Here is a 27,142-nt window from a genome sequence, read left to right as displayed (position 1 = left end):
TACCACTTATTTTCATTTTACTAGAAAGGAAATACTAACTCACAATTATTGTGACAAATTGAAATTTAATTGAAACATTAAATTTATTTTTGAATCATTTAAAATTTCCCTCTCAGATCATTTCGTATGATCCTTTATTTCTAGTATTCTCTTTTGGGCCTAATTATTTTAAGAATGAATAAGCCTTGAACTTTGAAAGTTTAAGTAAACTTATTCTACTTAATTTATTTATTACCCATCTGAATATATGCTATTCAGGCCTTTACTTATTTGATTGCGTTTTACCCCTCTTCCTGTTTTGGTTATACACTTAACCACTATTGTTTTACTTATTGATTTCCTCTTTTTAATTTCATTTTTGTATATTTTGCCCATTTATTATTATTTTATTTATTTTACTTTTTCTTACCATTTCTTTACTTTGTGTACCCTAGCTTGGGATCGACACACCTGAGCCCTAAAAGGAGACATTGTTATCCCTCACTACGAGTTCAAATAAATTAGAAAGACAACTCTCTTTCACTTAAAGTTTATTTTGTTTGATTAGTTGTGCAGCAACTAACACAACGCTCTCCTTGTAGTTGAGATAACCGCTACTGAGACTCACCATCTCCGTCCTCTCTCTCCTTTACTTTCCTCTTCTCATTTTACATTTGTAGGACATGTAAGAACCATCAATCAATTCTAAGTGAATTAAATACACAATCGTGCCAAAGACGACTAATCATCCTTATGAATTTGATTGTAATCATCCTCTCATTTGTTCTTCCTTACCTCCCTACATTTGGAAACGCAATCCAAGTTTTAGCATCGCATCCAACGTTGAGATCAATTTAATAGAGATACGTGTTGAACAACTGTCGCCTTCGCAGCCTCCCTGGTGAGCAGTCCAACTGAAAGGTTTATGGTGTCAATCCTGTCAGACTAAGAAAAGAGATATCAGAATTATCATTGTATTCTTTAGTCCAAAACAAGAATTATAATAATATTGTTTACCGTTTTGATAACGTTGAATTGGAGAAATAATAATTTTCCTCATTTGAAAAACAGAAATTTTGCTTGTCATTTAATTTGTTTTTCACTTCTTTCTCTCTTTTCCTCCTCCTCATTAGAGTGACAAAGTCTTCGCATCAACACAGTCATCACCACATTTCACTAGTGGTTCACAATCACTGATACAACACTTAGTTGTCCCACCACACATAGGCTTTTACTCCACACAGATCTGTGTCAGTCTCTCTTCTCCCCAGCGTGCCAACATGCCGCAGACTGCAGACCCCATTTCCCATGGAGAAGATGTGAACATTTGGCTGAGAGGCATGAAAGACAGCCTCACTCCAAAGACATTTGAAATGTTATTATTTTTAATAATAATCCTAATCCTGAGAAGATTCCTGACACAAGATTCAAGCCAGAACAACAACCACGAGGAGCTAGTCAAGATCACGAGCTCACTAAGCTATGCCTTCACAACCCAGCTGAAACTGAGCGACAAGCACATCACCCACCTTCAAGAGGAGCTGACACGTGCTCATTGTCGCATAGACAAGCTGGAAGTGAAAGTTCAAGATCAACTCAAAGCACCCAGCGAGAGGGAGCAAGAAACAACGGAACAAGTTATGAATCTCCAAGCAGCCCTGGATCCAAGGCGTTGGAGCTGCACACGGGATGACAATCAAAGACCTCAACAAGCTGTCTGAAAACATCAGCAGGTTCAACCCGGACTCCACAGAGAGCCCCGACATCCAAGCTTACCTGCGAGATATCGAATTTAATCTGGAAGTGAGACCTCATGTGACTGACAGAGACTGGTTATACCTCCTTAGAGCCACGTCCAGCTCCGAGGTACGAAACTTTCTAGATCGACAGCCCAGTCAAACTAAGTCAAACTACCAGCGACTTTGTGAGGTCCTGATTAAAGAGTTTACAGACCCAGAGTCTGAACATGGACTGTTAACTGCCTTGGAAACCAAACAAGGTTGTCAAGAGACTCCACAAGCTTACTACAACCGACTCCGACAAGCCTACTTTGGTGCACACAACAACCCTGACCTTGAAGAGGATGTGAACTTCAAAACCCTCTTCCTAAGAAATCTGCACCCTGGAGTCAGTCACCATCTAGGTGTCATGGCCTGTCCGAACTCCATGACCATCCAACAGTTGCGTGACCATACACAGAAGGCCTATAACAAACAGAAGATGGCCTCAAAGAAAGGTAACAGAACCTCCACACTCTTGAACTCTGTCAACAAAGACTCAAGCCTTGCACTGGACGACACCCAGTGGCATCACAACACCAGAGTCTTCCATCAAGAGCACAGAGAACGTGACGCCCATATCCACAACCGTTTTCAGCCCAACTGCTGGAAAAATCCATGGGACCAGCCACGCTTCTCAAGAAACCAAAAGGTTAACATCTGGAAACCTAACCAGACATCCAAAGATAATCACCTGACTCATCCAAGAGCAACTCGTGTGGGTAAGCGACAACAAAACCCACCTCAGCACCACTCAGACATGCACAGTGCTGAGTATGCACAAGAACATGACCGCTTACCATCAGAAGACATGGAACAAGTCATGAAACAACTGAGAGAGTTCCTTCAAGGCAATTTACATGCAAATGACCACAAAGTTGTGACCAGCGACAGAACGGAAGGCCGGTGATCACCTGGTACCCCACATCAGAGATGACAAGCACCTGTTCAACAACCACCCAGAACGAACAAGTCTTTCACGGCCAACCGTTGATGAAAAATCTGAGGTACTAAAGGACATCACCTCAGTAACCTAACACAGTCACTAACAAACTGTCAAATGAACTCCAACTCCAAGAACCACATTCCCTGTCTGTGCAACAGCAACCATCAGAGCACAGAAGATCAGAAAGTCTGCTACAGCCAGAAGGCATCACAAGAAGAATGCAACATAGGAGACAAAGTTTTGCAACCCAGCTTCACACAGCCATGCCAAACTGCCTCAGACTGTCTGCTAAAGAACTTCCTGCCTTGCTGGACTGACCCTCATTAGACCATGGACACGCCCTCATCCAAGCCAAGGATGCAGGGACCCAGTCTTCAGTGACATGCTAGAAAAAGGGGGAGACAACACAGACTTGAACAGATCTGACCACACATGCACTACACCATTAACACACAACATTACCTACACCCAGAGGTAAACACATCTATGAATAACACAGTCAACAAACATATTCTTCCCACAGGTAGAATATCCAACTTTTAGTGTAACAAAGTTACACATACCCACCATGAAGAAACGTGCAGCCATCCTCACAATAGGTAGAACACCTGACACTAAGTTAAGGTTCACGACACACTAGCTGCACCTGACATCCTAGCTCAATAGTAGTTGTAACCCATGCTTGGAAAACCCACAGCAGCCTTGTTTTGTTTTGTTCTTCTTTTACCTATCCTTCTCCTTCCCCTCTTTCCTGAGTAGGTGAAACGCCTAGACACACTGCAAGGGTCGAAGGTCTGATATTAGGATTGACTCGCAACATCTAATATCCGCCAGCCACTTTAAACTGAATGGAAGCCAGAGAGCTCCATGCATGATAGGTCAATTCATTGAATTGAAAATGAAATTACTAGAAAACTAACGGTAAACGTGTAAAGTAAGACAACCTAGAAGAACCAAACAAAGTTAACCACAAATTTGATTGATGAATCAAAATAAAACAATTTCCAAGACGATCTAAACTATCCTCAATGTGCTAAACTACATTGACTAATTGAACTTAACCACGTGTACCTAAATAACCTGATGCCTGCACCAGTACAGTAATTGTCATGGAGGTGTTGTCTTGCTGTTTGCTGTGTTTGTCTGCTTCTTCTGCCTCTGTTTCTCCAGCGATCGACGATGTCTTCACCTAAACACCTCGCCGATCGAAAGGGGGATATGTAACAGAAATGAGTCGAACCAGAGAAATTAAAGAGTCTATCAAAGCGATGTTTGAAACACTGAGCCGAATTCCTCAGGAAGTCATAAATCAATTCTAGTGCCACAAGAACCAAGCAAGATGACCAACCAACTTGTTCACACAACAGCTTTCAACATTAACACCACTAGAACAATTATTGACAATTTCAATTCGAAGAAGAGAAATTTGGTGTCAAATGTGTTGTTCGTAATTGAAATGCAACACTGGACATCACATGTTCAATTCAATTCAATTCAAGTTTATTTGTATAGCATTTTTACAAAACAAATCGTTACAAAGCAACTTTACAGAAAATTATGTTTCTACAATATTTAGTAGTAGCTAGTAGTTTGTGCACATTTGACAGGATTTTAGAAAAAATAAAAATAATAATACAAGACGTAGTCAGCTAGACGATGAACTATCAATATTATTAATTAAGTTATTATATGATTCAGTCACACATTTAGCAATAATTGTTAGTTCTGTTTGTTGATTCAGGGTTAGCATCATCTGAGGTCCTCTGAGGGTCAGCATCATCTCTTCTCAGGTGTTCTGGATCCAGACTGGAGCTTGTGTAAATCCTAGTTACCACGGGATGTAAATTCCGTGGCGAAACATAGAAACAAAATACAGACATCATTAGCATAGCTGCTGATCCAACAAAGTAAAATTAGTTTAACCCAAGCTAAAGAATAAAAATGCACCTTTGATCAGATGCAACTACACTCACAATTAAAAAGATACATTACTCGAATGCTTGGCGAAAGAGATGTGTTTTTAATCTAGATTTAAACAGAGAGAGCGTGTCTGAACCCCGAACATTATCAGGAAGGCTATTCCAGAGTTTGGGAGCCAAATGTGAGAAAGCTCTACCTCCTTTAGTGGACTTTGCTATCCTAGGAACGACCAAAAGTCCAGCGTTTTGTGACCTTAGGGTGCGTGATGGGTTGTAACGTGGTAGAAGGCTAGTTAGGTACGCAGGAGCTAAACCATTTAGGGCCTTATAGGTAAGTAATGATAATTTGTAACTGATACGGAACTTAATAGGTAGCCAGTGCAGAGACTGTAAAATTGGGGTAATATGATCATATTTTCTTGACCTGGTAAGGACTCTAGCTGCTGCATTTTGGACGACCTGTAGCTTGTATATTGAAGAGGCAGGACAACCACCTAGAAGTGCATTACAATAGTCCAGTCTAGAGGTCATGAATGCATGAACTAGCTTTTCTGCATCAGAAACAGATAACATGTTTCGTAGCTTGGCAATGTTTCTAAGATGGAAGAATGCAGTTTTTGTAACATTGGAAATATGATTTTCAAAAGACAAATTGCTGTCTAATATAACACCCAGATTTCTGACTGTAGAGGAAGTAACAGTACATCCGTCTAGTTGCAGATTGTAATCTACAATATTCTGTGTAGTGTTTTTTGGTCCAATAATTAGTATCTCTGTCTTATCTGAATTTAATTGGAGAAAATTATTTGTCATCCAATCTTTTACATTTTTAACACACTCTGTTAGCTTAGATAATTGGGACGTTTCATCTGGTCTCGTTGAGATATATAGCTGAGTATCATCAGCATAACAGTGGAAGCTAATTCCGTATTTTCTAATAATATTACCAAGGGGCAACATGTATATTGAAAATAGAAGGGACGGATCCTTGTGGCACTCCATATTTTACTGATGATAAATGAGATGACTCCCCATTTAAGTAAACAAAATGGTAGCGATCGGACAGGTAGGATCTAAACCATCTTAGAGCCTGCCCTTGAATACCTGTATAGTTTTGTAATCGATCTATGAGTATGTCATGATCTATGGTGTCGAACGCAGCACTAAGATCAAGTAAGACTAGAAATGAGATGCAGCCTTGGTCTGACGCAAGGAGCAGGTCATTTGTAATTTTAACAAGTGCAGTTTCTGTGCTATGGTGGGGCCTAAAACCTGACTTAAATTCTTCATACAGATCATTTTTATGCAGGAAGGTGCTCAATTGAGCAGACACAACTTTTTCTAAAATTTTAGACATAAATGGAAGATTTGAAATAGGCCTATAATTTGCCAGTACACTAGGATCTAGTTTTGGTTTCTTAATAAGAGGCTTGATAACCACCAGCTTGAATGGTTTTGGGACGTGACCTAAAGATAACGACGAGTTAATGATATTGAGAAGCGGTTCTTCGGCTACAGGTAACAGCTCTTTCAGTAATTTAGTGGGTACAGGATCTAATAAACATGTTGTTGGTTTAGATACAGTGATAAGTTTATTTAGCTCTTCCTGTCCTATGGTTGTAAAGCACTGCAGTTTATCTTTGGGTGCGATGGATGAAACTGAAGTGTTAGATGCTGTAGAATCTACATTTGCTATTGTATTTCTAATGTTATCTATTTTATCAGTGAAGAAATTCATAAAGTCATTACTATTTAACGTTGGTGGAATATTTGAATCAGGTGGCGTCTGGTAATTTGTTAACTTAGCCACTGTGCTAAATAAAAACCTTGGATTGTTTTGGTTATTTTCAATGAGTTTGTGTATATGCTCTGCCCTAGCAGTTTTTAGAGCCTGTCTAAAGCTGGACATACTGTTTTTCCATGCAATTCTAAAAACTTCTAAGTTAGTTTTTCTCCATTTGCGTTCAAGACTACGAGTTACTTTCTTGAGAGAGTGAGTATTACTGTTATACCATGGTACAGTATGTTTTTCTCTAACTTTTTTCAATTTGATCGGGGCAACAGCTTCTAATGTATTAGAAAAAAAAGTGCCCATGTTGTCAGTAATTTCATCTAATTCATGTGTATTTTTTGGTACAAATAGCAGTTGAGATAGATCAGGCAGGTTATTTGCGAATCTTTCTTTGGTGGCTGGAACAATAGTTCTGCCCAGACGGTATCGCTGCAACATATAGTTAATATCAGTTATACGCAGCATGCACGATACAAGGAAATGGTCTGTAATATCATCACTTTGAGGTACAATATCTATAGCAGTAAGATCGATTCCATGCGATATAATTAAATCTAGTGTATGATTAAAATGATGAGTGGGCCCGGTGACATTTTGCTTGACTCCAAAGGAGTTTATTAGGTCAGTAAACGCAAGTCCTAAATATCATTTGCATTATCAATGTGAATATTAAAATCTCCCATGATTAGTGCCTTATCAACTGTAACTAGAAGGTCTGAGAGGAAATCTGCTAATTATTTTAGGAATTCTGTATACGGCCCTGGTGGTCTATACACAGTAGCCAGAGCAAGAGATACATTTGATTTCTTTTGCATGTCTGACAGAGTAACATTTAGCAGAAGTATTTCAAAAGAGTTAGACCTGTATCCTGTTTTCTGAGTAACATTGAGAATATCACTATACATGTAAGCCCATGAGATCGAGTTAAACACTTCCATTGACTTCCCCCCACCTAGCAGAACCAGACTGAAATTCCTAAGGGGGGGAAGGGGCTTTGAACCTCTTCACAGAACATCCCTATGTCAGAGAGTGACAAAGAAACTTATTTTTGTACATATATATGGACCAGAATGAACTCAAAAGGACTCATAAATGAATCAGTCCATCGCTTCACTCCATATTCATTTATGTGTAACCCACACATTTGACTATCATGTTATAATCACTTATTGTGTATGTTTTTTTTTTATAACTATGGCATAGCTTAACGATTCATAATTGTGTTTGGTATGTGTGTGATCGAATCTGCTTGCTTGATATTGTCCTGACAATCATTTATTTGTAAAATATATCATAACCTGGTAATAGGAATCATGTCCAAAATTAGACCCTGCAAGGCAGGAAAATTCGGACCACATGCTCGGTAAGATAAACATATGATTTATGATACCCCCGAGCCAAGACAATATCTGATTGGTCAAGACAACATTTGAGGTGTGGCCTACCTCTTGAAGCTCATCAAGAGAATGCCAAGAGTGTGCAAAGCAGTAATCAAAGCAAAAGGTGGCTACTTTGAAGAACCTAGAATATGACATATTTTCACACTTTTTTGTTATGTATATAATTCCATAGATAATTGCACATGTGTTAATTCATAGTTTTGATGCCTTCAGTTTGAATCTACAATTTTCATAGTCATGAAAATAAAGAAAACTCTTTGAATGAGAAGGTGTGTCCAAACTTTTGGTCTGTACTGTATATATTTATATTTTATATACGTGCTGTCAGGGGAAGGGCTCTGAGCTCGGGAATGGCGCGGACCTAGAGTACCCCCGCTTCCCCGTTTATTTATAAAGTGAACTCAAAGTGAGGAGATGGGGTGGAGGAGGGATGCTGATAAACCGTCAATGGATAGAGGTAAGTCAGTGATATTTATACTATGGGATTGATTACTTGATTATGGTTCACCTGTGTTGATAAGGCTAAGTATCTGACGCACTCCTCCCGAATCTTATTAAAAAAAGTTATACAATGTCATACAAGTAAGCTTTGCTGATAGTTGAACGGAGAAGGCAAAGGTTGGCTCAACCGGGAGCACTCTTGCAGCGCCTGACAGGAAGTTCAATACTAAGGATGATTTGGTTGTCTACGAGGGTAGACGCTGTGAGGCTTACTTGAATAATTGTTTAGCAAATCCAATGAGCTGCTTCCGATAACAAGTCAGAAAAATCTTGGTGCAGTCATTTTATTCGAAATTAAGCGTGCAAAAAATAAATTGAATTTCCTCTGCCAGTGTACCCAGAATAGGTGCCATGCAATATGGACATTGACAAATCATCATTTTGTCAGCACGTTAGATCGATTGGTACATATCGACGATGTAATGGTGCATGGGTGGAGTAATAGAAAGATTCTTTATTCTTGTCAGAGAATAGCTTGCCATTTTAACCATGCAGGTGCACGAAAAAGCCTATGGAATCACCAATAATCGAAAAATATACTTTCGGACGTACTGATAAACTGGCATTAAATATAAAAAACTATATTTAAAACAGCTAGTTCATGTAGTCGGCACTTCTGTCATCTCGCTTGTCCTGTGAAAAATTTTCTGCATCTACGCACGGAAGTTATCAGTGTAAATGTTCTGCAAAATCAGTCAACGGTGCAAAAACAATAGTAGATTTAAAGTCCAACAATTTAACCCTAATATGGACGTAAACAAACGCCTTAAACATAAGGTATTCAAAAACAGGTAAGTTCATATATTTGGAGTGAGTTCGGTTGAACTGATGCCTTGGTCATACGTGGGACCCACGTGCCACCCTGGAAACAACAATGAGATGCATTCTAACGTAACTGTTGCATTAAACTCCGTTAGTGAGAGCTTGTTTAAAATATGGCATGTATCGGATTACCTGTTAAAGTACAATAGAATACCTTATATCTGCAAACGATGTATGTCTATATGTGGATGGAGACTTCTTCACCGCCTACAGGCTCAAATCATCCTTTGAGAGCACGGGCGAACATGAAATGCAATGCTGAGATAGGATAACGGAGCAGTTTGTTTTTTTAAACGATTAATCTAGCGATTATTTTTTCTGATGCATCAATTAATCTAACAATTAATTTTTTCAGACCAATTCGATTTCGATTATCTCCCCATTAATTGACTACTAACAATTTATACATGTTGATTTACATATCTGAATGAAAAAAAAAACATGAATTCCTTCACATTGCAATATGTTTATTGCTCTTAAAATTACAAAATAAAAGACTGACTAAGAATGCATTACTTTGCACTTGTATAGAAATAGCATTCAATAAAACCTTGAAGCCTTGAAAACACATAGCTTACTGAAACAAGCTTACTGAACACATAGGGCCTAGCTTACTGAAAAAAAGTTCTTCTTTCAGATGAAAATAACAACAACTTGATGTCTAGCATTCAATAACAAAGGTCACACAAAATACTTGTTTAGAGCAATTGAAAAAATACAGTAACCAATGTAAACTTGAGGGCTTTAAGCTAATACAGAGAGTGCTTTTCCAAAAAAAATAAAAATAATAATAATTAACAGTGGGAGCTAGCAGCCTGTCATGGAGAAAAAAAAAAAAAAAAACTCTGAATGCTCCACGTGAAACTTTGGCGTTCTGCCCTTTTTCTATCGTGTGTCTAATGATTTTGGTTAATATGCACGAGGGGGAGAGAGAGAGAGAGAGAGAGAGAGAGAGCGAGCAAGACAGCGCTTGTGTAGTTTGAAGACTGTGAGTGCGTGAGTGGGCGTGAAACTTTGGTGTTTCGCCCTTTTTCTATCGTGTTTAATGATTTTGATTAATATGCACAAGGGAGAGAGAGAGCAAGAAGCGCTCGTGTTGTTTGAAGACTGTGAGTGTGCGCGCACAGCCGGGGCTCTCTCTCGTACGCGCCGTCAGGCACAGCAGTCATACATCACTCACCGATCAAATAAGGCTTTGATCAGCCTCCAAAAATAAAGATCAATGCAGAAAAACCCCTGGATTGGTTAAATAACATTGGACAGAATGTTGATCCGGCCATGCTTGCAAGCAAATGGGTTAATAGCATTTATGTGCTATTCGCTTCCAAGTGGTTTCTAAAGAAATTTACTTGCCTGTTTTCGTATTACGGTCCTAAAAAGGCAACAGAAATTTTACTCACACTTGCTGTCCTGCGTCAAAACAAGAGGGCAGTTGTGTTTTAGATGAATTTTGAGTGATCATGCCAGTGAATGGTGAAATAGGTCCCTAAATAAATTGGTCCTGCCAGAATACTTGCATGGAAATTAAAATGTAAAATTAAATTAATGCGTTTAGCAGACGCTTTTATCTAAAGCGACTTACAGTGCATTCTGGCTATCGATTTATTATTTTTTTTTTACCTATCATGAAACTTATGTCTGTATCATTTCATTGAGGTTTAAATGTGCGCGGTAAGGTGAATGTAATGTCTTGGACATTTCAGTGTGGATGAAGACTCTGGAAATAATGCCTTGGCTTCGTGGTTAAAAGTGGCATCGTCATCCGACGGAACTACGTTTGTGTCTGTCTTCCAAATCTATGCGCACTCCACACTCCAGATCAGCAGGTGGCGGTAATACACCTTTACGCTGGTTTGCCAAAACCGCCATAAAACACTAGTAGAAGAAGACGGAACTGTGTCATGACGTCATTTAACAAATTTTAGCCGCGAACCTGCTTTTAGCGTCTTCGCCTGAAAATGTATTGGTTTACGTCACGCGGTCTGCACCGCTAGAGGAAGTGAGAGAGGCTTGCTGCGGTGAGAACTGGGGTGTGGCCAAGGCTGGTTGAATGCCTGCTGCTGCTGCTGCTGCTGCAGTCCAGCGCTCGAGGAGAGCTCGGTGCTTGCACAGTCTATTGGCCACAACGTGTGGCTTGGCGAGGAGAGCAGCTGTCGCGATGACGCTTAATGGTGCTCAACGGCAGTGTTTGGCTGGAAAGGAATGACAGCGGGTCCAGCAAAAGCAGCAGATCGGATAAATCCCTGGTATAGCTCTCTTCGTTGGTAGGAAAATTGGGTCTGTGATAAGGTGACAGACAAAGCGAACCAGCATTCTGATAAACCGCCAATGGATAGAGGTAAGTCATATATACTATGGGATTGATTACTTGATTATGGTCCACCTGTGTTGATTAGGCTAAGTATCTGACGCGCTCCTTCCGAATCTTGTTAATAAAACATAATTTAATGTACATTTCAACTGTTTGGGGACAAGTATAAAGGAAGCTTGTATCTTTATTTTCCAGTTCATGGAATCTTTATATTCCTTGTAAAGCGGCTATGTTTAACAGCATTTCTATCAATGTCTGCCATAAAATTACCATGTTTTGGTACTCACCGACTTCCTGTTCTGGGTCAATGCACTGGTTGCATTCAGGATCGCGAGCCTCCTCGATCGGAGTGTTTGCTGACTGTGGTCTTGTTTTAAGGGAATGTTCTTTATCGGATGTATCCAACAAAAGCAGCATAAAAGGGTTAGTGGGACGATAGTGTGCTTATCAATGAAACTTTCTCCTCTAGTGTTCGCTCTCCCTTGAAATGACTGTTGTCCCGCCCATACCGGGGCACTTCCCTGGTTTGCCTTGTCTTTTCATTTATGAAATGGAGCGATCTTACTGTCGCTATGTCATGCCATGCTATGCATGCATAAATTTGTATTGGTGATGGACTGGATATGAGAATTTATTGACTGTCATGACATGTCACGACCAACTCGTGAGTGGACATTTCGTTAATGACAACCCTGGCTTTGCATCTATTAACAAGCACCATACAGCATCCCTCAGCCGCTTTAAGTAATAGACTTGTTTACAATAGTCAACAGATTTATAGCAGGGGTCTAACAACCTCAGCACTACAGTATATAAATCACATTTTTAATGCATCATGTGTAAAAGCATCAAAAGCTTTTGAATTTGCGTTGAAAGAATGGTCAAGGTATCTAAGCACAGACGTTTAATATTTTTGAGACTTATTAACTGAGATGGCAAGCACCCAAGCAATCACCTAACACTATTTGAGCAACAACCCAGATCCCCCAACTGTCAGTTATCCATATTCTGCAAATGATTTAAAAGTGTTATATGATGCTCTTTTAAAGATCTTTATTTTGTGTATTTGGTGTAACAGAATATGTTGACATGCTTTAATGTTCAAAAAACATTATTGTAGTTCTACTTTGGCCCACCTCTCTCATATGCCTCTTTTTCTACAAAGCCCCTCCCTCTGACAAGTACAGTCTGCTCTGTTTAGCCAGCTGACCAAGTGCATTGTGATTGGCCAAACACCTAAAGCACGCATTAGAAATGTAACATCCATTTGCAAAACTGTGAGCTTCAGCTTTGAACATAAATGTAAAGACAGTAAATAATGTCCTTAGTTTGTCCATTAATGCAAGCCAGAAAGAGGAACAGATCATGGGACAGACACAGTGATGATGCTCGGATGTATTTGCAACACAAGTGGTCAATAAGAAAGCTGACTCCACTGTGATGTGGCCATGTCTCTCTCTCTCACTCACACACACGACATGATACTCTACACGGCGCAAAACTCTGCATTTGAACTGTCAATAGCAAATACTTAAACTATTAAGAAAACATACTTACAGTAGCTGATTCAGAATAAGTGCCAGATAGCCATAGCAAAGTTGGAATTGACCCATTTAGAAATAGCCTTTGCACAGCCAGCCTTGTAGGCTACTCTCCTAGGTTCACAAAACTGTTGTCCATAAAATGTGTTGCACAAATTCGAACATCTAGGTTGTGCTGTTCTGTTGTAAATAAATCTTAGCCAATGCATCTCCTTTCGTAAAGCTAAATAAAGTGCTTTTGCTTTTACACAGAAACACAGTGTCTCCCTTACATGGCTGCATCAACACTACTTACAGTTCCAAAAAACAACGCCTTATTTCTTTGCATGAACATTTGGGCAGCATTACGCAAGTATTTCCACATCATGACATAGAGATGTGGGGCGTGTTTGGTCTGGATCAGCTTCTTCTTTTAGATAGAATAAAGTGACTCTTAACCCTAGTGTTGGGGGTTCAAATCTCAGGCTGGCAATGCCACGACTGAGGTGCCCTTGAGCAAGGCACTGAACCCCCAACTGCTCCCCGGGTGCCGCAGCATAAATAGCATAAATGGTGTTCACAGTGTGTGTGTGTTCACTGCTGTGTGTGTGCACTTTGGATGGGTTAAATGCAGAGCACGAATTCGGAGTATGGGTCACCATACTTGGCTGAATGTCACTTTCACAAATAGCCACATAACACACTAAAGAAAAATAGAAATGACATCATATGACCCCTTTGCAATTTTAAGAAAATACCTTATCAAGCCAAACATGTTTTTTTTTAATGTCCAATTAAGTTTAGATTTCTTATCCAGCTCTGCTAATAGATGCTGTGATTCTGATCTTCCTTTTTTTCTGCTGTCAGATTATGGTTATATCCATGATGAAAGTGGAGCAGACAGTATGGAACGCATGTCGATATTAAACCGAAAATCTTTTTATGTCATTAACTTAAACCGCAGCTGCTAAAATTCAGTACACAAAACAAGGCTTACATTTATATTTTAAGCTGGGATAGATCTTGGGTGGCATGCTTTTACTTAGTGGGGCAGTTACCAACAAATGCCACCCTGGTTGATCAACCCTGTATATAAATGAGCTGTTATATTATTTTTCAGGTGTTGGTCATATGTCGGTCGCATATCTCCAGGAGGTCAGACTCTTTCCATTGGAAATGGTTGTGGAATAAAATCCATTGTTGAACATGAGTTTCTCCATGCACTGGGATTTTGGCATGAACAGTCAAGATATGACAGAGATAATTATGTGACCATCAACTTTGCAAACATCATTAAAGGTTGCTTTATCTTTGTTATTATTTTAAATGTTGTAAAATAGTAATTTGATCCATCTGCTTTACTGATCCTGATGCTGAAATGGAAATTCAAATAAACAGCATTTACAGTCAATAAGCAATTCATGTCTGCAATAGTCTTTATTTTCAGGGCAGGAGAGCAATTTCGTAAAATACAGTGAGAACCAGACCACCACCCAAGGCACGCCCTATGATTACTACTCTGTGATGCATTATAATAAAAATGCCTTCAGCAACGGTAATGGAAATACAATCATTACAAAGCTTCCTGAGTTCCAAGATGTGATTGGTCAACGCCTGGACTTCAGTGAATATGATGTGATTGAGCTCAACACCCGCTATAAATGCAGTGAGTAATTTCCACAATATTCTTTGGTCTTAATGTGTTCTGTAACATCACTGTGGAATTGTGGTTGTTAAATATCTCATTGTTTGGATTACAGTTTTCTTTTTTGTTTGTTTGTTTGTTTGCTCAACCACGATTTTTGAAACTATGGCTCCTTTTCTATTAAATTCATCACACAAAATCACAAAACATCCACACAGCATGCAAGGCATGATGCATCTCTTTTAAAAGCAATCACTTCTTTCAATCACAGTTTGGCATATCACTCGCACACATATATGTACAAACATACACTGCATATACAGCATGTATGCACCTGATCAACTTCATGGTTTTTGATCTCAACTGAGTCTACACTTAATGGCTTGAGATCTATAATGACACTATTGGCTTGTTAGAGGTGCTATACGGCAGAATTGGTACTTTATAGCACCTTATAGAAATATTTCTATTTTTCCATCAGCTACTGTTAGAAACTTAGGTGTCACTCTAGACCCATCACTAACCTTGGATAACCACATTAGCAAACTCTTCAAAGCTGTTTTTTTTTTCAACTACATCGAATTGCACAACTTCGTCCTTTTCTCAGTAGAAAAGATGTGGAATCATTAGTGCATGTCACGCTGTCAGTCTCTGTTTTCCTGGGTGTTCCCTAGTGAGCTCACTTCTCCTTAGGCACTTCACCATAGGCACTTTAATTCCTCTAGTCTGGTCCTGTCTTCACAGTAATTGCACTCCAATTAAATCGCACAGGTGCTGATATCCTTTGTCATTAGTCCCCATATATATAGCTGTCCTTCTCTGTTGTCTGTATGGAGTCCTTACCCTATGTGTATCAATGTTTCTCATCTCCCGAGACTTCCCCTTACCTTCTCGTTTTTCTGAGTTCCCGATTCATCCGGTTCCCTGTTTTGTTTTGTTGGTCTTCCAAGATTGTTTATTTTGTATTTCCCTTTTTGTACAATAAACCATACTTGCAATTGGATCCACCCTCACCTTGTGTTTTCCTAAAACCCAGTCGTCACAGAAGGACTCCATCCACAAGGATCCAGCGGTATGTCTGCTGCCATTTTCTCCCCAGCCAGCAAGCGGGAGAAAGGTGGCTTTGAGGGCTCTCGCCTAGTGGTGTTTCGGGGGACCAGGGGAGGTCGCTCCGGAGCAAACAGTCGGGAGGAGGTCTGGCAGCGATCTCCACTGTGGGCTCCCGTTGATCGGGGTTCGGTTGGGGGCCGCCATTTCCCCAGTCTGTCCCAAGAGGAGAAGGGAGACGCAAATCGGCCGAGCCAGCGCCGTGGTACCAGATGCTGTTCCGGAGACCGAGGCGGTGCTCAATGCTGTTCCAGAGGCCGAGGTGGTGACCAATGCTTTTCCAGAGGCCGAGGCGGTGACCGATGCTTTTCCGGAGGCCGAGGTGGTGACAGATGCTGTTCCGGAGGCCGAGGCGGTGCCCGAGGCCGTTCCCGATGTGGTGCCCGATGCTGTTCCGGAGGCCGAGGCGGTGCCCGATGCTGTTCCAGAGGCCGAGGGCGTTCCCGAGGCGGTGCCCGCTGCTGTTCCGGAGGCCGAGGCTGTTCCCGAGGAGGTGCTCGATGCTGTTCCAGAGGCCGATGCGGTGCCCGCTGCTGTTCCGGAGGCCGAGGCGGTGGCCGCTGCTGTTCCGGAGGCCAAGGCAGTGACCGAGGCGGTGCCCAAGGCCGTTCCAGAGGAGTGCCCGAAGCAGAGGTGTCTCGCGTCTCCACAGGCAGTCCAAAGTTTAGTCAGGTGCCCATTGACTGTCCAGAGTTGAGTCAGTTCCCGGTTGTTCCCTCCATGGACCTATGTTTTTGTGTTTGTTTTCTGTTTATCTCCTTCTTTGGACCTGGCCCTCCGTCCCTCCCCTTTATCCTCCGCCGGTCCACCACCCTCCTGGACTCCTTGTTTTTTATTCCACCTCTCCTGCCTCTGCCTTTCTATTTTACCTGGTTGTCCTGTCTTTGTCTCTCCATTCCACCTGGTTGTTTGTCTCTGTCTATCCATTCTACCTGGTTGTTTGTCTCTGTCTATCCATTCTATCTGGTTCTCCTGTCCCTGTTTCCTGTCCCTCCCCCTAGTCCGCCGCCGCTCCTACCTCTTTTTCTGTTGGGTTTTCCTGGGTTTCAGGTGGAGCATCTGGCAGCTGCTCCGTAGGGGAGGGGGTAATGTCACGCTGTCAGTCTCTGTTTTCCTGGGTGTTCCCTAGTGAGCTCACTTCTCTTTAGGCACTTCACCATAGGCACTTTAATTCCTCTAGTCTGGTCCTGTCTTCACAGTAATTGCACTCCAATTAAATCGCACAGGTGCTGACAAACCTTTTCTCATTAGTCCCCATATATATATATCACCAAAGACGCCCTGTTTATGCAACGAATCCACAAGCAACACCTGAAGTTCCCGTTTGGAATGCGTATTACAAAAACCAACCTTATAATGTGCAGCAATCTTCATAAGATCAACCCTATTAATTTGGAACAACTCAGCTTGCGTCGGATTCGCAATAAAATTCGTTAATTCAAACATGATTTATAAACGTCTCAGGTTAAAGAGAAAAACAATAAAGCACTACACAATCCAAAAAAAAATGCCCATCAAAGTCTGTGATTCAACAAAGTTACAAAGTAACAAATTCAAGTGTGAACAGATCAAAAAGATCACACGAAGTCACACAAAATCCAGATCAATCCCGGACGAGCCCCCAAATATGTTACGGCCCATTACCAGTTCAAGGCTCGTGAATTCTAAGGACACAGGCCGAACATATAACAAAGAAGAATCACAACCCCTGATGTGAATTCCAAGACGTCTCTATTTAATTAAAGTTCAAAATCAAACATTCACAAATAATATTTATAATAAAGAAAACAATCTAATGGATGATAAAGAGAACAAACAGTTCACGGGTAGGAAAACTAAGAAAACAGTTCCCTAACTACACCTGCTCTCAGAGTAAAGTTCTTACCTGGCTACCGAAAAATAAAAACAGGTGAGTCTTCCGGACATCTGCTTCCCTCGCTCAGTTCTTACTAAATAAGCAAACGTGAACTAATAAATAAATACATACACCACCCGCAAATGAACAATAAGAAATATACTAAATATCAAAACACAGCTTTATACGTTAAACCTAAGCTTAACATAAGACAAACAAAAACCGCCTCCAAGAGGCAATAAGAGACGCTGATGAATGGGAAGCGGAGAGAAAGAGAGCACCGCCATTGCCGTCTCGGAGCCTTTTATCCGGTATCCCCGATGACGTCACATAATTCTCGCATAAGAAATCCTCCCACAACGCCACCTACGGACTCAGAAATAATTAATCACACAGATACACATAACACTGTCCTTCTCTGTTGTTTGTATGGAGTCCTTACCCTATGTGTTTCGATGTTTCTCGTCTCCCGAGACTTCCCCTTACCTTCTCGTTTATCCGAGTTCCCATTTCATCCGGTTCCCTGTTTTGTTTTGTTGGTCTCCCAAGACTGTTTATTTTGTATTTCCCTTTTTGTACAATAAACCATACTTGCAATTGGATCCACCCTCACCTTGTGTTTTCCTAAAACCCAGTCGTCACAGTGCATGCATTTATTACCACTCGCCTAGACTATTGTAACGCTCTTTTCTCTGGCTTACAAGCTCAGTTCATCGTTTGTCTGCAGTACATTCTAACTTCTGCTGCCAGATTATTAACTTCCACAAAAAAATTTTTTTTACATCAACCCCCCTTGTTATCAATGTTTGTTGCTTTGGTGTACCATGTTCAGCGTACTTGAGCTCGGGAAAAGTTTTATATAAATTAAAGGTCCCGTTTTACACGCTTTTTTGAAGCTTTGATTGTGTTTACAATGTGCAATGTAACATGTGTTCATGTTTCGTGTGAAAAAACACAGTATTTTTCACACAGTTCACCTATCTGTATACTGCTGTTTTCACTGTCACAAAAACGGGCTGATGACTTCCTTGTTCTATGAATCCTCTCCTTCAGAAATACGTAACGGGTTCTGATTGGGCCAGCGGTTCCTGTGCTGTGATTCGACAGCAGCTGAGAGCAGGCTGTCCTCCTGGTAACGCGATTGGGCTAGAACGCACGTGCTGGAGATGTATTTATAGTCACAGGAGCGTTTTTACTGACGAGATGTGCATGAAAACCGCATTTGTTTTTTTGCACAGCCCTAACATCTAGTTAACAAAGATAAACAGCGTTGCCCTTTGTGTAATAAGTTACAGAAACTGTTAAACGCACCAACCTTAATAATAAAATACACTTACCAGTTGTGGTCCATAAACAACGCCTTCTCCAGACAAAGAGGGAACTGCTCCATCTTTTCCACAAGTTGTCCTCAGCAAGCTGTCCTCAGCAAAATGAGCTGCACATAGTTTTACAATGTGCATTATAATTTTCGGGAACCGAGTTAAACATAAATTGTAACCATTAATCTCACAGTACAGCGTTCCTGGGAAGCCCAAACAAAGGTGATTGGACTCAGAGACGAAAAAACTGCGTTTCAACAACATGGCGACAAAAACAAACAGCTCTTCCTTCTTCTCCGTCGGAGGGCAACAAGGCCACGCCCCCTGTTTGTGAATTCATGTGGGCGGTGGTTAGTCAAAAAAACTGTTTTAGTGACGTTATTACTACAGGAACTAGAAGGCTGTAGTCCAAACGGGTCGTTTTTTGTAGGCAAATTCTGTTAAATCAAATATCTCGCTTGGCATTGAACTTTGAGCTTTAGAATTTTACAGATATTATTTATACTCTAACAACAACATTACACACTAACTAAAGTTTAAAACATGGAATCACGAAGAAGGGGACCTTTAAACATATTATTATAACTTTAATTGTATGCATTTTCATTATATATGTACAAGATACTGTAAACCGAGATTAAAGTGTAAAGATTTATTTGTTTATTAAAACATTACATTTTTGATTTCTAATTAATTAAAATAGATATATTTACACTAACGTGAAAGGCAAGGGAGTAATTATTTCTTCTTTAAAACTCTGAGTTTTTAAATAAGTGTGGCATTTAAATGTCACTGTTCCCCAAAATCAAATGCGAGCTGTTCGTTTTCAATGATTTGTATTATGAGAAGAGTTCAAGCATTTTGTAAAACAAGAATTTAGCAAAAAGCTTGTTTTACAATTGCAAACTGAAGGTGAAGCAGATAATATGCTTCAGTTTAGTAGATGTGGTCTAAAGATTCTGGATGTAAAGTGTGTAAGCAGTTTTAAATCTTTGTACGAAAGAATGCTGACTGGCAAATGTAATGAATTACCATGCAAAAATATTTACATATATCAGAGCCCCTCACTCTGTCAATTTATTTTGGAATAGTAAACCACTGACATAATCTCTTACATATATGAAAAAGTTATAATAAATGTAGTGTACAAAGACATGATGATTTTGATTGTTTGTGTGCATTACAGCTTCATCAATCTCTTTCCTTGATCACTGTAGTTTTGATGATGAATCTCTGTGTCAGATGAGTGTCTGTTCTACTGGGGATTATGGCTGGCAAAGATTAAATTCACTGAGTGGCATCAGTGTGACTGACCACACTTACCTGGGCAAAGAACAAAATGGTGAGATGTGTTACAATCAGTGAATGTGACATTTCTGTTTTGATAAAGTTTCTGATATGTGCATTTGCATAGAATGAATGATGAATTAGAACTATCCCAAAAAAAATGATTCATTTCCATCTACCCTCATTACTGCAGGTGCGTCGTTCTTCATGCACTTCAGCACTGAGGGCAAAAACCAGTCAGACACAGCCAGACTAGAGAGCAAGACAATGACCCCTACAAGAGACTGCAAAGTCCAGTGCCTGCAGTTCTACTACTATCACAGTGGCAATGAATCTGACCAGCTCAACATCTGGATTCGAGAGTACCAGAATGATATGGACAGTAGAGGAACTCTCAGTCTAATGGATCAGATTACAGGTCTGCCTCTTTATACTTACCAAACATGTAAGCCTGTATATCAAGATGTTCCTTAAATTTTCAAAATCACTGACAGTTTAATTTCTCGCAGGACCCCCTGGTAATTACTGGAAATTCCATCATGTGCCACTGAATGCTAATAATACCTTCCAAGTTGTATTTGAAGCACGTAAAAGAGCTGGAAACAACAGTGGAGGCTTTTCACTGGATGATATCAATATTTCAGAGACTGAGTGTCCCCACGTGTGGCAGATAAGAGACTTTAATGTTTTGAACAATAGTGAGCCATCCACTTCAGTGTACAGTCCATTGTATTACTCCAGTGATGGTTATCGCTTTCAGGCTCGCTTAATGATGTATCCAAATTACTTTTATATATCTGTTCGTCCTGTATCTGGTACATATGACGAACAGTTACAGTGGCCTTGTCCATGGAGACAAATAACCTTCCAGATGCTTGACCAGAATCCACACATACAGAAGCAAATGTCCTTGGAGCTAAGCCTCACGACTGAACCTGATTCGGCTTCTTCTAGTGAGCTCTAATGCAATTAAAAAAAAAAAAAAATGATTATTTTTACATAGTTGAAGATCAGAGTTGTTATACAAAGCTTTAAGTCTTTTAAAAAGGCTTTTTCTCCCTAATAGGGTATTATTGGGCCAATCCTCGAAATGGTGGAAATCAAGTCATAATCGGCAGTGAGTCTGTATTCGTGGGTGCTTGGGTTGTTTATCCATATTCCATAATCAAATATGATCTGACTAGAAGAGAGTTTGTAAAGGGTGATGACATCATATTTCTATTCAGCATGCAAGGTAGGTTTTATAATGTAGCCACAGAAAACAAGATCGACTTCTTAAGTGAAAGTTCTTAGATAGTTCACACAATTATTTTTTTTTTTACTATATGTCATTGAAAATTCTGCCATGTATTACTCACCCTCATGTCGTTGCAAAGCCGTAAGAGCTTTGCTCATCTTCAGAGAAAATATTATGATATTTTTTATAAAATCTTCAATAATTCTTCTCCAAGTCAAAATCCTCTGCCATTATGGAGAGTACCACGAGTCCATGACACATGTGCGTGATGTTGCTGGTACACGCATGTGCTGTGCCTTGTTTACAAGGACTTGAATTTCATGACAGTATCTTCATTTGTTTTCTGAAGATTAACAAAGGTCTTATGGGTTTGAAATTACATGAGGGTGGATAATTAATGACAACATGTTCAGTTTTGGGTGAACTATCTTTTTAAGAGCAAACTACACACAATTAGAATGATGATAAATATTCAGTTGTATGCTGATATTTTTCCATTGTGTCTCACTTTCTGAGAACCAATTTACATAAATGTTGTTCACCAATCCAGATATCTCAGGGCTACTTGAGAAGGACTCTCTACCCTGCCCTAAAGTAAGTGTGGAGAAATTAAATGTTTCTCTGGATGCGACTGCCCAGCAGGGACCATGTGTTCCAAGGTGAATGTCCTTTTAACCATTGTTGTATCATCATTCAAAACACACAAAGCTATAATAAAATATACATAATTAAAAATATAAAAAAATATAAACAATATAAAAATACAGTCACCATTGTATTTAAGAAATAATGTATAAGAGTGTAATGTATGTTGTGTGAATATATTTACAACTAAAGGGCAATGTTTTACCATTTGTATGTCTAATTTATTTTGAAATTATACTACAAAATTAATTTAGCATGTGATGATAAAAACCTAACAGTTTCTTTTTCTTTTCTTTTTTTTGGTTTACCAGAGTTCTTCCTACAGCTTCACCAGGACCCACTGAGTAAGACATAGTCTCATAGTAACAATTTTTCATAAGGTTGAGGACCACTTCTTTATTGTTTCATTGTAATATGTGACACTAAACCACAAAATCAGCCATAAGGGCCCTTTTCATATCTTAATGGAACATGATATTTATTTAATATCCTAATGATTTTTGCCATACATGAAAAATCTATAATTTTGACCCATACAATGTTTATTTTTATTTACTTCTTGGTTACGGCTAAAATTATCCCAAAGCGATTTAAGACTCTTTTTTTAAGGTTCTGTAGTCCAGGGTCACATATGTGACCATAAGTAAAATGCTGTGCAATACTGTGAATATAGTCAAAGGTAAAGTGTGCTGTTAGACACAACACACACTATATTATTAACAATATTTATCTTACCATGTGTGCTTCTTTTCCTTTAGTGAATGTGCTGGCATCATGGCTTCCTCTCTGATCATCGTTGTGGTTTCCTTTCTTTTGCTAATGAGTTAAAAATGAGGAATCACTATTTTTAACCATATGTCTGACTACACATGAGTTCAGTGCCAAAGAACAGCATCTATCTTCAGCTTCCTCCTTCATGATCATTAAATGTGAATTGTTAATTAATACATTGTTTATACATTTTTCTATATTCATTTAACACCAATCAATATTACATTTTATTTTTTAATCATTATGTTTACAAATTTATTATCAGACTTTCATAATGTATGATTATACATTCTTTGTTTAAAAATACTAATCTAACCTTTTTTTAATTGGATAAGTAATAAAACAATGCTGCAAGTACTGTAACTAATTAAATAAATATTACAAAAATGTTCAAGTTTATTGTATGATTTATTGAATGTAAGACAAATTGTTTTATGAAAAGGGGCATACAAACTCAACCTGTAAATGCAAGATTTTGGTGGCATTGGCACATGATAGAGCTGCCACTGTGAACAAAAACTGCAAAGGCCAGGGTATACTTCAAACTAATTCATTTTCATTGTTCATTTGGGGGCAAAAAGAAGTTCAAAAAGGCTGAGTGACTGTATACTGTTTTCAAAAATTCGATTAGCCCCATTTCAGCACAGCCAAAGAGCTCAGAGACAGCCTCCATGACCGTTACTGGACAAACAAGAGTTTAGAATTTCCCTCAAAGTCATGAAGCTACAAACTTAAAAACAGCCTTGGATTAAAAGAGAAGTTTGTGTATTGTGGAAGGAATGTAGAAGGGCAGAAAGAAAATGTAGAAAGGGCAAATTACAAGTTTCTTATCAGTTATTGCAAAATATTTGGTCAAATTTCAAGATTCAGTTGCTTTGCAAAGTTCTAAATATTTGTCCGATCTGATTTGTCCAAATTCCCAAAGCTTATGTTCTCTAGCATTAATTCTGTATTAAATCTTCCTTCTTGGATTGGTGTTGGTCATAGCCCAGAGTTGTGTGAGAAGTTTTCAGCGTCTTCATGAGTAAAATTGCATGTAATAAATCTCAGAGTAGTTATGAACTCATTACAGCAGTTTTGGTATTTACCTCCTATCTCGCACTTGCTCTCTTGGTGTTATACCAACTACACTACTAATGGAAGTGTTGGACGCAGTAGCACCAAATATTATTTCCGTTATCAACATTTCCTTTCAGACAGGTTCATTTCCATCCTGTTTTAAAGACTGATCAATTAACATATAACACTATGTGGTGATGACGTAGAAGGACTACATGAGAACCACTATAGATAAGTTCACTCTGCTGCCTTGTTATTATTTTCATACACACTGCACTATAATGCGATTCATGCAAAATACATAGATTTGGCCGTTACAAAGTCTCTATATAAATATGCGTACATCATCTGCAGATATAAGGTATTTCATTGCACTTTAACAAGTAATCTGAACGTCATACTGTATATATGTGCAGTGGTGGACGAAGTACACAAATCAAGTACTTGAGTAAAAGTACAGATACATAAAATAAAATATTACTCCAGTAATAGTAAAAGTACTCCTTTTTCAATTTTACTCAAGTGAAAGTACAAAAGTACTCTATTTTTTATGTACGTAAGTAAAAAAGTACTGAAAGATAGATGTTTGCAATTTTATATAGGTTACTTAATTTAATTTTATATTAGCACATATTTTTTATAATCCTACTGCTCAAAATACCTGGGATTTTTTCCAAAATAACCACTATATGGAGTCAAGATATATTTTTGTTGTTGATATGGACTATGTTGATGAGAGTGATGTTAACTGTGAAGTTTACACTGTGATGTACTTGAGCGAAAACAGAGAAAACCATCTGATTTTCACCAGTAAGAACAAAGTATTTTAAAATTTGTTTTACGGAACATCAAATTTACAGTACAGACCAAAAGTTCGGACACACCTTCTCATTCAAAGAGTTGTTTTTATTTTCATGACTATGAAAATTGTAGAGTCACACTAGCCACATTTCCACTGTCGGGCCAGTGCGAGCCAGGGCTTATAGCGGGCCGGGCGGGGCTCATAGTCTTGAGCCAGTAGCACCGAGGCCAGAATAGCACAGTGTTTCCACAGTCAGGGCCTGAAGCTCCGCTGCGCGTCACTAAAACACGCCCTTTACACGCCTCTCAGAACAACGTCATGCAACCTTATCATATCACCAACAAAGAGAAGTTATCAGAAAACCAGTTTTTGGAATAACGGCGTTTAAAAGAACGGCGTTAGGTAACGACGTTATTTTTTCAGTAACGCGGTAATCTAACTAATTACTTTTCCCGTCGTTGCAACGTCTTTAACGTTACTGAACGTTAAATGCGGTGCGTTACTATACTTTGATTTAATAAAATATGCAATCCGAACGGACCCCTGGCTCACATAGCGAGTGAGCAGGTGGGTTAATGACGAGATAAGCGGTTGTGATTGGCTAAGGCAGAGTCGTGTGTTTCATGGTAGCCAATCAGAGCCAGTGTTTTTGCACACATGCCGGCACACGCGGCCAGCAGCGCCAAACACACACACACACGCAACAGCTACACAGAGATTCGCAGCAGAGATGGTGAGTCAGGAGCAATCCGATGAAAAGTTGGCATTTTCAAGGTGAAGATATAAGCACTACTTCAAATTCATTGTGGTCAAAGGCAAGAACGTGCATGTAATGTGTGACACACACATCTACAAAGCTAGTGGCCAAAAACACTTTTCTTACAAAGATAATACTTGAAGTGCAGGATAAAACTCTTGCTGTCTGTTGACTTGCAATAAATATTGAAAGTTATGTACCTGTCTGTTCTACTCATTTCAACTGACTTGTGAAAACTGCGGAAAAAAAAAAACTACAGATTCTCTGACATGTAGCAACTTTTTTTTTTTTTTTTTTTTTTTTACAGCAACGCAAATAGTTACTTTCCCTGGTAATGAGAAGCCCCGGCGAGGCACAATCAAGCCCCGGAAGTGACAGTGGAAACGCGACTGGCCCTGCCACGCACTAGCGCGCCCGGTTTAAGCTCGCCAGTGGAAACGCGGCTACTGAAGGCATCAAGGGCTATTTGACCAAGAAGGAGAGTGATGGGGTGCTGCGCCAGATGACCTGGCCTCCACAGTCACCGGACCTGAACCCAATCCAGATGGTTTAGGGGTGAGCTGCACCGCAGACAGAAGCCAAAAGGGCCAACAAGTGCTAAGCATCTCTCGGGTAACTCCTTCAAGACTGTTGGAAGACCATTTCAGGTGACTACCTCTTGAAGCTCATCAAGAGAATGCCAAGAGTGTGCAAAGCAGTAATCAAAGCAAAAGGTGGCTACTTTGAAGAACCTACAATATGACATATTTTCAGTTGTTTCACACTTTTTTGTTATGTATATAATTCCATATATAATTCCACATGTGTTAATTCATAGTTTTGATGCCTTCAGTGTGAATCTACAATTTTCATGGTCATGGAAATAAAGAAAACTCTTTGAATGAGGCTGTATCTGTACTGTATATATGTCATGATAATAAGGCCTTAACTTAGGAACAACATTAAGGAAAATAGAATTATATTTTCATAATGATTCTTTCCTTCTCAAACCTTGTCTGTGGTTTAAAAACACCCCTGGCCAAACGGGGTTCATCTCTTCCCACTTTGATTTACTGTAGTTACCATGTTCTGAACATCACATCCTTTCTTTTCTACCCAGATATATATATATATATTAATCACGGGGAAGTCGTGGCCTAATGGTTAGAGGGTTGGACTCCCAATCGAAGGGTTGTGGGTTCTAGTCTCGGGCCAGACGGAATTGTGGGTGGGGGGAGTGCATGTACAGTTCTCTCTCCACCTTCAATACCACGACTTAGGTGCCCTTGAGCAAGGCATCGAACCCCCAACTGCTCCCTGGGCACCGCAGCATAAATGGCTGCCCACTGCTCCGGGTGTGTGCTCACAGTGTGTGTGTTTGTGTTCACTGCTCTGTGTGTGTGCACTTCGGATGAGTTAAATGCAGAGCACAAATTCTGAGTATGGGTCACCATACTTGGCTGAATGTCACTTCACTTTTTTTAATCGCAGCATGCGCAAAATTCAATAATGAAATCAAAAGTAGTGTATTGTGTAATTTTATTCTTTCAAAGTTCTGCTGTATGAATAAAAGTGCAATAAAATGTTGTTTGTCAAAACTTTAAACAAAATAAAGTGCTTTTTTTACAGCAGTTAAAAGTTAGTAGCAGTTAACATTTCTTGTAAATCTTAACTTAAACATTAATGTAATCAAATTAAATATAACATTAGT

The 27,142-nt window shown here is 39.5% G+C and overlaps 2 protein-coding genes across 2 annotated transcripts in view; one reads left to right on the top strand and one right to left on the bottom strand.

The window, feature by feature from the left end:
* The window catches only part of LOC128026879 (uncharacterized), a 120,648-nt gene that overhangs the window by 52,041 nt on the left and 41,465 nt on the right, over window positions 1-27,142 (bottom strand). The gene's annotated exons all lie outside the window — the stretch shown is intronic.
* Window positions 11,027-23,213, top strand: LOC128026880 (meprin A subunit beta-like). The gene is made up of 10 exons (XM_052614140.1): window positions 11,027-11,475; window positions 14,089-14,267; window positions 14,416-14,634; window positions 20,081-20,236; window positions 20,375-20,599; window positions 20,691-21,134; window positions 21,248-21,415; window positions 21,969-22,077; window positions 22,375-22,407; window positions 22,822-23,213. The coding sequence occupies exons 3-10, from the start codon at window positions 14,493-14,495 to the stop codon at window positions 22,889-22,891; spliced, it is 1,347 nt and encodes a 448-aa protein (XP_052470100.1). The 5' UTR covers window positions 11,027-11,475; window positions 14,089-14,267; window positions 14,416-14,492; the 3' UTR covers window positions 22,892-23,213.

This window comes from Carassius gibelio, chromosome A14 (assembly GCF_023724105.1).
Source record: "Carassius gibelio isolate Cgi1373 ecotype wild population from Czech Republic chromosome A14, carGib1.2-hapl.c, whole genome shotgun sequence".
In the NCBI taxonomy this organism is placed as follows: domain Eukaryota; kingdom Metazoa; phylum Chordata; class Actinopteri; order Cypriniformes; family Cyprinidae; genus Carassius; species Carassius gibelio.
The sequence above is the reverse complement of the archived record's forward strand: the minus strand, read 5'-3'. Positions and strand labels throughout refer to the sequence as shown.